Consider the following 15,554-nt stretch of genomic DNA (forward strand, 5'->3'; position numbering starts at 1 on the left):
GTACCATCAACAAAATCCACTTCATACCAGCAGAGCTTGATTTTGACATTACTGCCCATGGCCAGCTCTCTGTAATTCCTAACACAGCACACATAGGTCTTAGAGGACTAAACGGACAGAGTGAGATTGTGCACATTTGGCCACTAACATATGAAACTTTGACCGACCAAATGCGAGGCAGAGACACGCCACTTGAGGACCGCATCTCCAAACTTCGAGGTAATTATATGTACCACACTAATACCATGATGCATTTGTAAGAACCAGTACTAAACTGTAAACTCACACACCTTTTCTCCTATTTCACAGGATATTCAGCACTCAACACATCAGACTGCGAGAGCCTGTTCTGTTCTTCTGATGACGACGATGCAACATCTCACCTATGAGGTATAACCAAAGACCCCCCTCAGTACTATTTTTGCCAGTACTAACTCAATATCATGAACCACGCCAGACTTTTACTATTATATCAGAAATATACAATTCTGTTTCCGCCTAAACCAAACCAAACAACAAATTATACTCTTCTTTGCATCAGGTCCACTGAACAGCACCTCAGACCCAGCCTCTGAATGAAGAATCATTTCCAACAAAGGCAACAGACATTGATCCTACAACCAAGCAAACTTTCCTCCGCTTCAGCCTCAACGCGTTCAAATTTCTAGGTGTACACAACAGTTCTACGCTCGACACTTCCAATGACAACACAGATGCCTACTGATCCATGTCCATCATGAGCACCACCAGCACCTGCCTATCCACCTATGAACATTACCAATGCAGTAGCAAATTATATTGTATAATATGTACTCCTTCTCGGTAGGCCAAACTTTAGTAGTTCATCGACACCCTATATTGTATAATATGTACTCCTTATCACTAGGCCATGAAACAAGTAAATTTAGCACCTGTTGTCCTTGTAATATATCGTATCTTAATGCTTCCTATCACAGTGCTTGAGCACCTACTGACCTATCAAGTTTACCAATATATGAACAGTGCATCAACAATCGTATGTGCTCCTTATCAGTACCATATCAAACAACAAATGTACCAGGTCATCACTTTCTCATATATGACACCTAATGGTTGATATGATACCGTTTAATACTATTACAAATCAAAAACAAGCACCATCTTGTACCACCAACACTTCTCCCTACAAATTCACCCATCCTGCTGGCTCCACACTTCTGTCTACAAATTCACGCATCCTACTGGCTTGACGCAATGATAGCACGAACTCACCAATTGTACAACATACTAATCATTACCAAACTTCATGGCTTACATATAAATACTGTAATATATCACTGCCACAAAATTGAAGCCAATCAGACATAGCAACAACTGTAAACAACCTTGCAAAACTTAAATACTAAATACATATCATTCTAGAACCACTCACACTCAGTCTCAATACCACCCAATTGAATCCCAGGAACAACCAACAGATTGATCTCCAGATAGATCACAGCCCATAACCACACAGTGCACACAAATCTTACTTACTAATCCTCCACAAATATATATCATACCTTGGTTCGTGAACAAACAGCAGAAAAATAAAGCACATGCTACGGTTCAATGTACAAAAGAGGTCGATGACACTGCATTGTTACTCCTACAAAAGTCTTCCCTAAGGCATACAATAGCCCAACAAACTGCATGTTCTAGTAGCCACACAGCAACACATTATTACTTAGTCACTAATATAGTGTTCCCTACTACCACAGATTAGCACCTTAAACCATTCCTATGAATACATGAACTAAGATCAACGATCGAGACATGGTAAATCAGCATTTCCAACACATTCGGTTCGTGATCCAGCAGTATGGACCGTTCATACACCAGGCCCACCTACCGACAAAGCCCAAACCAAATACCGGTAGCCCACATGGGCGCGCGAATGCGCGCGCCACCGTACTAGTATACTTACAAGAGGGTATTGAGTAACCACTGCCAGGCCCTCGGCTGAGGCTTCTGCTGACGAGCAGTAGCAATAAACTGAGTACAGCAACGAGAAGAATCCGACAAGAGCAAAAGTTCGGTGACATCATTGCTGTTTCGCGGTGCCTTTTATTTGAGTTGTTGGAGAGGGAAAAGATAGCAGCCGAAGGGGAACAATTAGCTTACTAGGGACAGAGCGCGCTCGCTCATATAAAGATGTCACTGCTCCAGCATCTACAGATAAAAGCTTCGTCACTCGAGCTCCAGGTGACAGCAGAAAGTAACGCGAGGTCCGCGTGATGGGCGCATTAATTATAGACACATGTCTTATGGAACTTTTGAAACTCACTAGGTGAGATACCACAAAGGCTGCCTCTGGGAGTATATGAAGCAAAGAGAAGAGAGAGATTCATAATGAAACTAGGTGCACACGGTTTTCCATGTCTAATAAACGTGTTGGAATTGGCATTGACGACGGCTAGAGTGTTTCATTTCACGTGACTTATGTCCAATCCTGTGCATCTTATTTAATGTTATGGGAATGTAGCCTATGGTGTTAGAATTGATCTCATCCGTCTTGACCCAACGGTCGAGACGGACCCCTTGACCGCGTCTTGATCGGGGACGTCCAGCCATCTAGTGGTTGATGGCCCCCCGTCGCACAGTGCCTATAAAGAGGAGGTGGGGTAAATGGCTCGGGATACGAGGTTCACTGCCACCAGTCACCCCCCCATCTAACCCTAGTCCGATCGAGAGGGAGGCACTGCCAGCGGTGGGAAGCGCCACCGGACCGCCGTAGCTCCACCCCACCGGGACTCCGCCACCTCTACACCGTCACTGCCACACCGCCACTAACACCAACACCATGGACTCCTCGAGCTCGTCCACCAAGCCCGATGGTCTGTACCTCTACCTTTCTCCTCTCTCACTCTCTCTGGATCCATGTGTTCTAGTTCTTTCATACCGAATGGAAGTCAAAATACCCACTGATCTACTCCTAGATGATCCAAAAGAACTAACAATGGTACCAGAGCCAGGTTTTAGGCTGTAGATCTAGTTTGGGAAAGAAGGGATTCGATCTTGAATCAAATCTGAAAGCAAATCAGAACCCTAACCCTAAAAGAAAAGAAAGGTTTGGGAAAGAAGGGATTCGATCTCGAATCAAATCTGAAAGCAAATCAGAACCCTAACCCTAAAAGAAAAGAAAGAAATGGAAGGATGGAGGGAAGGGGACCTATGCGAGTCTCTTCCACCCCGTCACCACCGCCGTAGCGCAGAAGAGAACCGCCGTAGAGCGGTAAGAAGGCCCACCGTCGCGCGGGCGGATCGAGCCGAGTCACCACGCGTGGATGCCGTTGCCACTCCGACCGCCTCGGGTGGTCGTCGCTGTCTCGGGTCGCCATAGTGTCTGTGTGCGCGAGAGCAAAGAGAAAGTGCCGAGCCGCCACCTCGTCGGTGCTCCGCTGTGCCGTGCGTACGAGCTCGGGGTCCCAAAAGGGCACCACCACGGTACCGCTCGACGGCGCCGCGCGCGGCTTAGGCCACACGAATGCACCGGCGAGGGGCGCCACGGTGGCGCCATCTCCTCCTGCGTCATGAGTTCGGGCCGCCATCGTCGTACAGTTCACCGTCGGCTGCTGCGGCTACTGTCTGGGGCGCAGTGGAGAGAAAGGAAAGGGAGCCGGACAAGCTCAGGCAGAACCACCCCTCACCGGCACCGACGGCCACCACGGCTACCGCCGCTGTCGTGTGCGGCGCGAGAGAGAGAAGGGGAGGAAAGGAATGAACTAGGGTTTAGGGGAACGACGGCCACGGGTGCATTTTGATCCTCCGCTGGGCGCGGACGACCGTCCGATCTCCATCGATGGCTGAGCACGGTCGGGTCGAAAGCGGCCCAGGCGGGATGCCACTTTCCCGGCCCAGGCCCAGGTTGCGGCTTGGGCGCGGGTGCGCGCTGCGCGAGCGGCTGCTGGGCCGAACAAGCGATCAGGCCTTTGGGCCAAGCAGGCCTCCAGGCCAAATGAACAAGAAGGAGATGTTTTTAGTTTATTTTTTTAGAAGCTATTTTGAATGAATAAAGTTAAGTTTAAATGTTTTATCTCTACTCAAATTTATCCAACGTGATAATTTGTTTAGAGAACAGATGAGTAAAGTAAAAATGCTTCTGAATTAGTATTATTTTCAAGAATTTTCATGCTACCGCTACAAAGTTAAAGAATATTATCTTCTCATTAAATTCAAACCAACAGGAGAATTTAATTTGAAGAGCAGTTATAGTTATTCAATAAATGATGAAAAGTTAATCCTCTAGTTAAAATTGGAACCAATGGGAAAATTTTAATTGGAGGAATAGTCGGTTGATAGTTAAAGTTAAATTATGGTATTGTTATTTTCTGACCAACGTTGATGATAACAATATTATAATTCTATGAGTTCTATGTTTAAAGTTTAAATCTCTGATGAATTTTGCATCAAAGTGACCAAATTTTCAGAGAAAAGATAAAGATCAAGGAATGCTCTTAAACTAGAGAAATGTATTTTCATGTTTCCGCTACAATGAAGTTGATTGTCTTCTAATTAAATTCGAACCAACGGGAGAATTTAATTTTGACGAGCAGTTCTATGTTTTCAAGGTTATTGAGGTTCTATACGTTAATTCCATCTCTACCCAATGGTGATGTGGAATTAATGTAGAAGAATGATGTTTTATTCTATTTCTGCCCAACAGTGATATAGAATAGAACATAAAGATTTCAAAGTTTAATGAGCATTATTGTTGAATATTTTTTTTCAGACAAAAGACCTCCATGCTTTCATTCTTGAAGGTAGTAAGAGAAATGGGTTGGGTACTTGTGACTCAGATGATGAAATGCCTAAGGGCCAGTTATGTATGAAAGAATGTCATTGTTTAAGGGACTGTGTTCTCTTTAAAGAATGGCTTCAAAAGAAAAGAATTCTAGGATATTGATCCAAGAAAAGAGATAGATCAATGAGAGTCTTCATTGAGAAATGTCTTTATGTACTCTTTGTGAAGAAAAATTTATTTTTAGTTTCACTTATGAGAGTTGTAAAAGTCATATACATGTTTAATTTGACCAACATTGGATTAAACATGTGTGTTAAAAGAATATTCGGATTTGTTTCTGAATTTGATGATTGAACACGAGCCAATCCTGGCATTTATGTCCGTTTAAGGGAATTATCTCGCATGACGGTAAAAGTTTGTGATAGTACCCGCATGACGGGAAAAGTTTGAGAAAATACCCACATGGCGGGGTAAAGTTGGCATAGTAATTACCTCGCATGGTGGGAAAAGTTTGTGATAGTACCCGCATGGCAGGAAAAGATTGAGAATACTTATCCCGCATGGCGAGAGAAGGTTATGATGACTCATGTGCTCTAACTGTATCCCGCACATGGAGAGAAGTTTGGGGTAGCTCTTATGCTATCCTAGTACTGACCGTACACTCTGATTGTGTCATGGTCATTAAGTACTAAATGAGTTTAAGAACAAAAGAAAGTTGCATGTGAACCAAAAGATAAGAATAATATGCAAGCGTGACTTGCAGAAGTATTGATAATAATAGACTATGTTGAGTTTTGAAATGAAATGAGGAAAATGTACTCCCATACGAATTTTGTTTGCATGATGTAATCATGTGGATGAAGTCAGTAATCAAAGTTTCCTCATTCACAAGAGTTCTGAATGTTTCGAAATTGTGGTAGAAAAGTTCATACCACATTTCAAGGGGAAGAAGTGTAAGATTAATTAAGAAAGACAATTAAGAAAGATACTTCCCCATACTTCAGATAATGCAATGCATACTATGCATTGAAGGTAAAAGTGATCTATAAAAGATGAATGTGATCGTTGAGGGAGTAAGACGGTCATAATAACGATACCCCTAAAGTAAAGAAATAGCTAAATTCCTAGACCTTTTATGGTTACAATAGGAAGATAGCATAGTCGGCTAGTATTCATACTGGACGAGTTCAGAGTTATCAATGCAGTGCTAAACGCGCCATATGAGTTTTTAGCAGATTAAACCCAAAATAAGAAATTTGAAGATACGCCATCTTTACAGAAGATAGAGTAATCTGGGGGAGCATGGTATGTAGATACCTAAGGCTTGAATAGAAGTGGGATTACATATCCACTACATTGTTTTAGAGCAACAAATTGCTTAATACATGTTGATGTTGTATGACATATACAACACCTGATGTTAGCTCTTAAAGAAGATGAATAAGTAAATAAGGATCTTGTGATACAAGAGGCTATAGAACAATTGCCTTTTGGCAATGAAGAGTAACAATAGCCCCATATGAAAGAAGTGCCACGAGGCCCCAGAAGGTCTCAAAGAATAAGAAAATCAGATATTTCTGGTGACTAAGAAGTCAATGTTAAGAAAGAAATTCAAATAGAGGATAATCCCACCTCATTTGAAAAAAGGCCATGAGAGGCGTTCACTCGTCTAAATGGCAAGAAGCAAAGGAAGATGAAATGAAATCGATAAATACCAATGATGTTTGGGACTTAGAAGAAATTTCCAATGGAGCCAAAACAGTAGGCTGTAATGGGTCTACAAGACAAAGGTGACTCCAAAGGGAATATAGAAAGAAATCCAAAGGGAATATTGAAAGCTATAAAGCGCCACTTGTGGTGAAATGATTTACACAAAGAGAAGGAATAGATTATAATGAGCATGCAAGGATTCTTTTAGAATCATAATGGTGTTAGTGGCATATTACGATTTACAGTTACATCAGAAAGATGTAAAGACACATTCCTCAACGGGGATTTATATGGAAAAGTTTACATGGCATAACTCAAAAGGTTTTGTCGTGGAAGGAAAAGAACGTAAGGGATATTGCCTGAAGAAATCCATTTATGGATTAAAGCAAGCTTCAAGACATTGGTACTTGAAGTTTGACAGTACAATAAGAAAGTTTGGGTTTTAAAGAGAATGTAGAGGATAATTGTATTTATGCAAAGTTTAAACATGGGAAAATTATTTTCCTAATCTTGCATGTGGGTAGCACCTTACTCGCTAGTAGTGGTGTTAATCTACTGTTGGAAAAGAAACAGATCTTGTCCTCAAGTTTCAATGAGAAGGATCTTGGTAAAGCGTCATTCGTTCCAGGAATTGGAACTTACCGAGACAAAAGGAAAAGGAGTATTAGAACTATCTCAAGTGTATACTTAGAGAAGATTCTAAAGAAATAAAGTATATATGTGAATAAACCTGCGCCTGTTCCTATAGTCAAGGGTAATAGTTTTGGGAACTTTCAGTGTTCCAAGAACCAATGTGAGATCGAAAGGACGTCCTATATGCTTCAGCTGTTGGAAGCTTAATGAGTGCTTATAAGTAAGAACTTACCCTGACATAATTCATGTATCCGGGATGTTTTGGCAGAAGTCCAGTCCAGATATAGATCACTAGAATGGAGTTGAGAATGTTTTGCAATTGTGCAAGGATTTATAGGCCTCATGGTGAGTAAGAAAGAATAAGTACTCTCAAATAGTTGTGGGTACAAATGTTAAATTTTGGCGAGATGTTTAGTGAAACCCACATAGTAGCTAACACTCGCAGTTGGAGTTTTATTATGGAAAAGCTCCAAAGAAACAGTTGTGGTGTCATCAAAGATGCATGCCCATAGTATAGCTTGTTATGAGGCTTAAGGACAGGCGAAATGGTTAAAAGAACTTACACCCGGAATTGATAATGGTATACAACAGCAATAACCATTTAAGTAGTTCGCTCCTATAACAATGGGTCAAGTGTGCTGCCAAACATATTGACATTAAAGTTGTACGTTGTGAAGGAGAAAGTCCGGAATCATACTAAAAGTATTGAACATATAAGTAACAAGCAAGTGCTTGCGGATCCGCGTACAAAAGGCTTACCACCCAGTGTGTTTAGAGAACACACAGTCGACATGGGTTTATGGTATAGCCTATGATTTCTGGACAATAAAGGGCCCAAAAGTTAAAGAATCTGTTTCAGAACAGAGACGTGTATCGTAGCTGTTAAGTCTATCGGCGATTGACCATGACGATGAAGCATGCTCTATGCACTAATCCGTGATGGAACAAATAAAAGTGAAAGGGATTAAAGTCAAAGTTTAAAGTTAAAGTATGAGTTGAGATCAAGGGGGAGAATGTTAGAATTGATCTCATCCGTCTTGACCCAACGGTCGAGATGGACCCCTTGACCGCGTCCTGATCGGGGACGTCCAGCCATCTAGTGGCTGGTGGCCCCCCGTCGCACAGTGCCTATAAAGAGGAGGTGGGGTAAATGGCTTAGGATACGAGGTTCGCCGCCACCAATCACCCCACTGTCTAACCCTAGTCTGATTGAGAGGGAGGCACTGCCAGCGGCGGGAAGCGCCACCGGACCGCCGTAGCTCCACCCCGTCGGGACTCCGCCACCTCTACACCGTCACTACCACACCGCCACTGACACCGACGCCATGGACTCCTCGAGCTCGTCCACCAAGCCCGACGGTCTATACCTCTCCCTTTCTCCTCTCTCACTCTCTCTGAATCCATGTGTTCTAGTTCTTTCATACCGAATGGAAGTCAAAATACCCACTGATCTACTCCTAGATGATCCAAAAGAACTAACATATGGAACCTAGAAATGGAATTGTGGTACGAGAGACTATTTCATTAGACGGTCCCATCATGATATGGGCATCTGCATGACCCATTCTAAATTTTACTCTCTAAATCATCATTTAGAGAGCCATTTGCATAAAAATTGTTTTCTATATCTTTTTACTCTCCAACAGTTTTTCTATATCTCGTGCGCATTCTGGAGAGTTATTTTTGTCTTCTATTTTTTGCTAGCAAAAGTTTCGGAACAGAAGATGGCTAGAGAAGCTGTTGGAGGGTAGTTTTTCGCCAAAATCTCTTTTCCTAGCATTTAGGAAGGATATATAGAGTCTCTTGGAGATGCTCCGTAGAATGAAACTCACCACTGATAATGGTCTAGAATCTATGTTATTATTCTTTCCTATGTGGGCAAGAGAGATGAAGAGTTACGTCTCGCAATTATTAGTGGGGCAATCCTCATATATTTTCTAATCACCATCCTTTGCTTTGGCTAGTCTCAACGGGAGTTTCATGGACATTAAATAAGTTGTTGTGGCATAATATAAATGAAGAGAGATAAAAAAAGACTACTGAGAAGGTACGCACAGACAAGTGTTGGCTTCATAGAGGTGGGCAGTGCGTCCGCCTCCATCAAGGCGGCTGTGTTAATGGCCATGCTGCTAGGGGTGATGTCCAAGCTCATATACTGGGTGTCCCGGTACAAATACAATGGTTAGGGTAAGCATAGATCTTTTGAAGACCCAACGTCACTGGTCGGATCAGCTGGTACTTGAGAGAGGTTGCTATTATGGATTCTAGTTCTATTAAGACCTGAGGTAGAATCCTACTAGGAGTAGGACTCCTACTTGCATGTATAGGACTATATAAACAAGAAGGTTGAGACCATAGGCATACCAAGCCAATACAAGGTTCCCATCCAAGACTTGTAAGGAGCAATTAGGAGAGCTTAAAAAGAATTAGTCTAGACAGTTGTATTGCACCAGATTGTTGTGTAGTGCAAGAATCAATGGACACTAGAGAGTCAAGTATGGTTGTGGAGAGCAACAATAACTTGCGATCGGCTTCATCAAATCATAATCTTCTTGCTGTGGTTGCTTCAATTCAATATAGTCATATAAAGTTTTCTGTGAGATCTGTCTACATCGTTCTTAGTACAGTACAAGCTTATATCGTACTCGCAATACCTTTTCAAAACACAAGGACAACTGCGAATATCTAACATTCAATACCCACCATTATTGCAATTTGGGACTCGCAAGGCCCACCACCAAGGCTTCTGCTGACTAGGTTTAGCAATATACCGTCAAGGAGCTAAGAACACCGTACCACAGCCAACCTGTAGCATCTCCAAAACGGTCGCTATAAGCCGTTATAGCGACCGATCATCGGTCGTTATAACGTTATAGCAACCAATCGATGTATAAGTCGTTGTAAGTGGCGTCGCTATAAGTCTATAGCGACCAACAGGGCTTATAGCAACCGATAGTTGGACACAAATATTTACACCGATCGATGATCTATTACATGTTTTAGCGGCCAATGGTTTGAGGATATCAAACTTTTTAGCAGCCAATAATCAGTCGCTATGAACCGGCATAATTATATATTATATATAATATTAATTTCGTATTAACCATATTTCAAACCTAATAAACATCCATAACATGTCACATTATTCATCAACCGCGTACATAAGTAACCATAACTGCCCACAGCACTCATCAACCACATTATTAGATAAAGATATCTCAAGTTTTCATTGAAACCAACATATAGCAATACATCAGTTCTATCATCTGAGATTCTAATCCATGACAGAGGAAAAGAACACATACAACCTAGCTAGGTTAAATGGCAGGCACAAGCCATATGTTTGCTTGCACAATCTAAATAGATTAACTACAAAATGCCCCATCTCCAACTTATCAAAAGCAAAATGTCATATGTTGGCTTCATGGTGATTATCCAACATCATGCACACCTCCAAGGCCTCCCTCCCACCTGAACACGAAACAGCACAGTGCCCACATGAAGTTAATTATTGGAATTGTATATAGGTAAAAAAATACAGATAAAGATGACTACACGGTTTATCTGCTGCTTCAAACTAGATTCCTATGCTTTTTGCCCTTCCAAGAGACATTGCAGCAGTCTATTCTGCAGGTAAAGAGTACTCTATATTTACTCACTGTTATGATGTCAGCATGTACAACTGAACTCATCATGATCAGTGTTAGCCTTTTTTTTTTGGATTTTTCTAATGGGATGATAGAGTGATAACCATCCAACTTGTTCTTGAAACAATAGATGATATATATGTATGCTGTTCAACTATATATGTAATTAAGATGGATTTGGGGGCACTCAAAGAGATATACATGTTTAGTCCATGATGACTAAGAAATTATTGGCAGGAACTCAGTATATATGCAAGATGGAAAGAGCCACCATGCATTCCATTTTTTTCCAACTTTTATAAGCACATTTTAAACTCAGAGGCCAAATTAGCTCACTAGTCATCAGCCACCACCCCTCCAAAGTTTCACTGTCACATACCAGTATAGTATATATACGCATGTATTGCACTGGGATGTACTAGTATAAGGTTATCTTAGCTAGGTGGAGCAAAGCTGTAATATAATGTTGTACCGTACTTATTACTACTTTATATTTCGTGATAGGTACCAAATGCTTTATTAAGCTTGAAAGGATGTTCTCCAAAACAGTGAGGGTTGCAATAGTGACATAAATATTTTGAAGCATGCATGGCTTTATATGCTTTCATAGGTGTATATATATATGCAATTTCTTCAGGGAAACTTCATGGATTTGAAGTTTCAGACTTTCAGCTAGTTTTTGACGTTGCCATCATCATATAAGCACAGATAGCAGTGCATAACAGTTATTAAGCAGCTATTTTTTGCGAGAAAGTAAACAACTATTAAATAAACTTCACTTGGTAGTGCAAAAGTATTGCTGCAGATACAGACATACGTGCAGCAACATGTACAGAACAAAAATCAAACAAATGCGTGGTTAAGTACTGACCTGCTCACCTGGTAGTGCAAAAGTATTGCTACCTGCATATATTCCTTTGTCAAAAATAAGTGTGGCTGAAATGACAATATGAAATAAGTGACTTGTTTATTAATAGAGATATCTGGCAGTTGGCTGCAGCTAGAAATAACTAACGATTGCAGTGTACAGATAATTCTCCGACTGGTTTTAATGTCTCTGTTCATTATGTGTAACATAAGCCATCTAATGACATAACTAAAGACTGCAGTAACACTTGTTGGTATACTAATGGTATAGTCATACCCTTCCAGTAGTAATCGTATAAAAAGTTCGACGCTACATGACTGGTTTTAATGGAATGCATTGAACATATATTTAGGCATCAGATTGAATTACAAAATAGAGAGTAATCACATTGCAACTATGATGCTAAAATTGGTGTGGTTCGTTTGCATGACTCGGTACCTATCTATATCAATTATATATTATATTGGAACGCAGGCTATATTGTCTTTGTTTGGTTATCATAATATGACTAAAATAGAAAAGGAATGTATTCACTTACTAAAGAATGCATACAGCCATACTGTAAGGTCAATTATTTATCACAAGAAGCAAAACCTAAAAATCCAATATGCATGTATAGCTTATTTTGCCTCGATTAACAAAAAAAATGTATATGAAATCCAAATTAGAACTCATATCCAAGATAGGAAGGAAAAGGGAGAGAAATGAAACAAACCTGTGGCTGCAGGGTTGCCGTAAACTTGCTGCTGATTTGTGGACTTCGCCACCCCAAGATTAAACATGTAACAGAAGGGGCGAAGGAGTATCAAATTTCTTTGTTCTGGCCTGTCAAATAGTCATGCAAGATTGTGTAAGAAAAGCTTATCCAACACCGGTTGAGATGGTTTGGACATGTCCAACGGAGACCTCCAGAGGCACCGGTGCGTAGTGGAATCCTAAGCCAGGATAGTAACGTGAAAAGAGACAGAGGAAAACCGAAGTTGACTTAGGTAGAGGCAATAAAAGGAGACTTGAAAGGATGGAATATACCTAAAGACTTAGCCTTAGATAGGAGTGCTTGGAAAACAACTATTCACGTGCCTGAACTTTGATTGCTTCTGCTGGGTTTCAACACTAGCCTACCCCAACTTGTTTGGGACTTAAATTCTTTGTTGTTGTTGCTCTTTTAGGTCTGTATCCCTATACTGTGATGATTATGAGCAGTGAGCAGTGTTCTTTAGTTTTACTCATTATGAATTCAATCTAATTTACACAAGAACAGAGTACTTTTTTTTCTTAAAAAACATAGTATTTTTTTGAAACTTCAAGAACAGAATACTATAACACCAGAATCATATTAGCTTGCAAGTCATGCAGGCTAAACACTATCAGTAATTTCTGTATAAATATTCAGGTGATGCAGCACCTATTCAACTTTTTTCATAAGTACAGTACTTCAGATTGAGAATAGATGAACTCAACCTAATTTGCACATAAGAACAGAGACCTGTGATTCCTTGTTTCCAAGATCTAACTAATCTTCTATGCTGTTGAAGGCTTGAAAATATCACACAAGAACATAGCCTAAATTTGCACAAGGAAACTTGCCTGTTGCTTCGTCTGGGACATGGTGTCGTAGGCTCGTAGCTGGAGAGGAAGTGCTGAAGCAGCTGCCATCGCTGGCCGGATTCGTGCTGTGGTCCTCTGCCTCCGCCCTCATCCTCCTCAGAACCTGAAGCTAAGTCGCCATCAGTAGCAGACATCGGCCCCGACCAAGTTGCAGCAACAGCAGCCATGGTCGCCGTGCCGTCGCGGACGTTCAGATCTAGAGATGCCAGGCTCAAGTAATAAGATAAGGGAGGAATCAATCACCTGAGATGCAGATGGCGGTACCTCGAGGAAGAAGATGGCATCAGGGTCGTAGATCTCCATGCTCTAGCCTACCATGAGGAAGAAGACGGCGGGTACGACAACCCTGACGAGCGCGCAGCGGGGACGACGGCCAAGAAGACGGCCGCGGCGGCGGAGACGACGGCGAGGATGGCGGGTGCGGCGCTGGGGACGCGTCCGTGATGGCGAGGTCGGCGGACGCAGCACCGGGGACGGTGGCCGTGGAAGGGATGGCGCCCACCCCGGCCCCCCCCCCCCCCCCCCCCCCCCCCCCCCCCCGGGTGCGAGCTCGTGTGACGAGAGAGTGGCGTGAGGTGTGGAGAGATGCGGCGGCGCGAGGTGTGGAGATGCGGCGACTGAGATAGGCCTGGGGAGATGCAGCCTTTTCTTTTGAGAATGGTTTAGGGTTTCGGGTGACACTTTGACTGACTGGTGGGTCCAGTGAATTTCAGTGCGTGCGAGTGGGCTGGGCTGAGCGTCCCAATATGGAAACGGGCACCGATCGTTTTGACTCTATAAAATGTGTTTTCGGCGACCGATCGCCTGAGGTAAACAACTAGCGACCGATGCACTGTCGATAAAGTAAAAATAGCGACCAATAATATGTTACAAAGTTATAGCGACCGATCGTTGATGTTAATATTAAGTTTTAGCGACCCTTATCTGACGGTATAGATTGGTTGTGGTACAGTGAAAGAATCTGGTAGGAAAAGATTGGTGAAGTACGGCACACCAGGCGCGCTCATAATGACAGTGCTCCAGCACGTACAGAAAAGCTTCGTGACTGAGTCTAAACGGCTGCCCGGATGGTCAGCGCGCCGTGTTTTGCACGGATACACGACCCTCGGGCCATGGGCGATGGCATTAATATCTTTGCTAGGAAAATAGCCGACGTCCGTCCATCACAAACACGGATCCACGACCCTCGGGCGGGCGATGGCACTAATATCTTGCTAGGCAAATAGCCGACGTCTTGCATACCCATTTCGTCGGACCAGTTTCTTTGTTTTTTTTTTTTCTGTCCAAAAGATTGCCGATTGCCGGGTACATCTTAAGTTCATAACCGGTTGTTAACAAAAAAAAAAACTAGGAGTGATTTTCAAAATATCATATCCTCTTATATCTCAAAAGAACAAGTTGTGTCCTAGGCTTTGTTGACCTATCTAGGACAGCAACTAAGCGACGTCCACGTCCTAACGGGTTCCAACAACATTCTTTGTCACATAAACGTTATATTAAGATTTTACCCTACCGTGCCATAGCGCAACTCTGGCTCCGCCAAAATTGCGGCGACCAAATACAGCGCCGGACATTTAGCGAGATTTGCTCCTCTTTTGTACATGCATGCCGGCTAAACCAAGTAGTCTGGCATGCAACACATCCGGCGAGAAGCAAACAACGGCCTCAATTTGTTTTATGTGGTACGACGTATCTCTGGCTTGGCAATATGCGGAAGCCAACCAAGCACTCGCACGTTCGGATAGGACAGAATCAAGCTCAGGAATTGATCCGGCTAGGAACGTAGCTCTATTTTATACATCAAAGCAGCACCAGTAACAGTTCCGTCCAGGATTAAGCCTAAACAAAGGGTCCCTAACTCTTTACTAGTTTACTGGTAAATCTAGTCGTTCCTCGACACAAAAGCATGAGAATCACTCTTTCTTAGAAGAAACCCATGTCAACTGGGTCACCCGTTTTTTTTATTAGAACCGAGTAGGGAGGTTTTGGCAGGCAGCACCGCGAGATTCTATTGTTACAACCCGTATGCTCTGGTGTTTTTGTGTTTGACTAAACTTTGCGCCAACACTCAACAAGAAATATGCCTAAGGACTTAGGGAGGGATCCAACAGCGGAGGAGTTCAAGCCTCTGCATGTTATCTTTTTAAAATTAGAGTAAATTGCACTCACCATACAACTACTATCCAAGTGGATACATGTTAGTCCAACATCTTATAATTTGTCCAATTTAATACAACTATCTAGATGCATGTTAGTCCAACATCTTGTAATCTATTTAATTTGATGCGAGAACTTGGCTCATTGGTGCATATACGGTCCAAAGTAT

At 42.2% G+C, this 15,554-nt stretch overlaps 1 protein-coding gene across 8 annotated transcripts; it reads right to left on the reverse strand.

Annotated features, from left to right (window-relative positions):
• Positions 1-10,291: 10,291 nt before the first annotated feature.
• On the reverse strand, positions 10,292-13,737 carry LOC136530880 (uncharacterized). 8 transcript variants are annotated; one of them, XR_010777905.1, is made up of 5 exons: positions 13,472-13,737; positions 13,208-13,331; positions 12,336-12,445; positions 11,624-11,655; positions 10,292-10,576 (listed from the first exon to the last, which is right to left on the reverse strand). XR_010777905.1 is itself a non-coding variant. In XM_066523592.1 (5 exons), the coding sequence occupies exons 2-5, from the start codon at positions 13,393-13,395 to the stop codon at positions 10,515-10,517; spliced, it is 384 nt and encodes a 127-aa protein (XP_066379689.1). In that variant the 5' UTR covers positions 13,396-13,424; positions 13,493-13,737; the 3' UTR covers positions 10,292-10,514. The 8 variants fall into 8 exon arrangements, 5 of the variants coding, with proteins under 5 accessions (XP_066379689.1, XP_066379690.1, XP_066379687.1 ...); XR_010777907.1 differs by having other exon boundaries at positions 12,336-12,555; XR_010777906.1 differs by having other exon boundaries at positions 13,208-13,337.
• Positions 13,738-15,554: the final 1,817 nt, after the last annotated feature.

This window comes from Miscanthus floridulus, unplaced genomic scaffold (genome assembly GCF_019320115.1).
Source record: "Miscanthus floridulus cultivar M001 unplaced genomic scaffold, ASM1932011v1 fs_225_2_3, whole genome shotgun sequence".
Lineage (NCBI taxonomy): Eukaryota > Viridiplantae > Streptophyta > Magnoliopsida > Poales > Poaceae > Miscanthus > Miscanthus floridulus.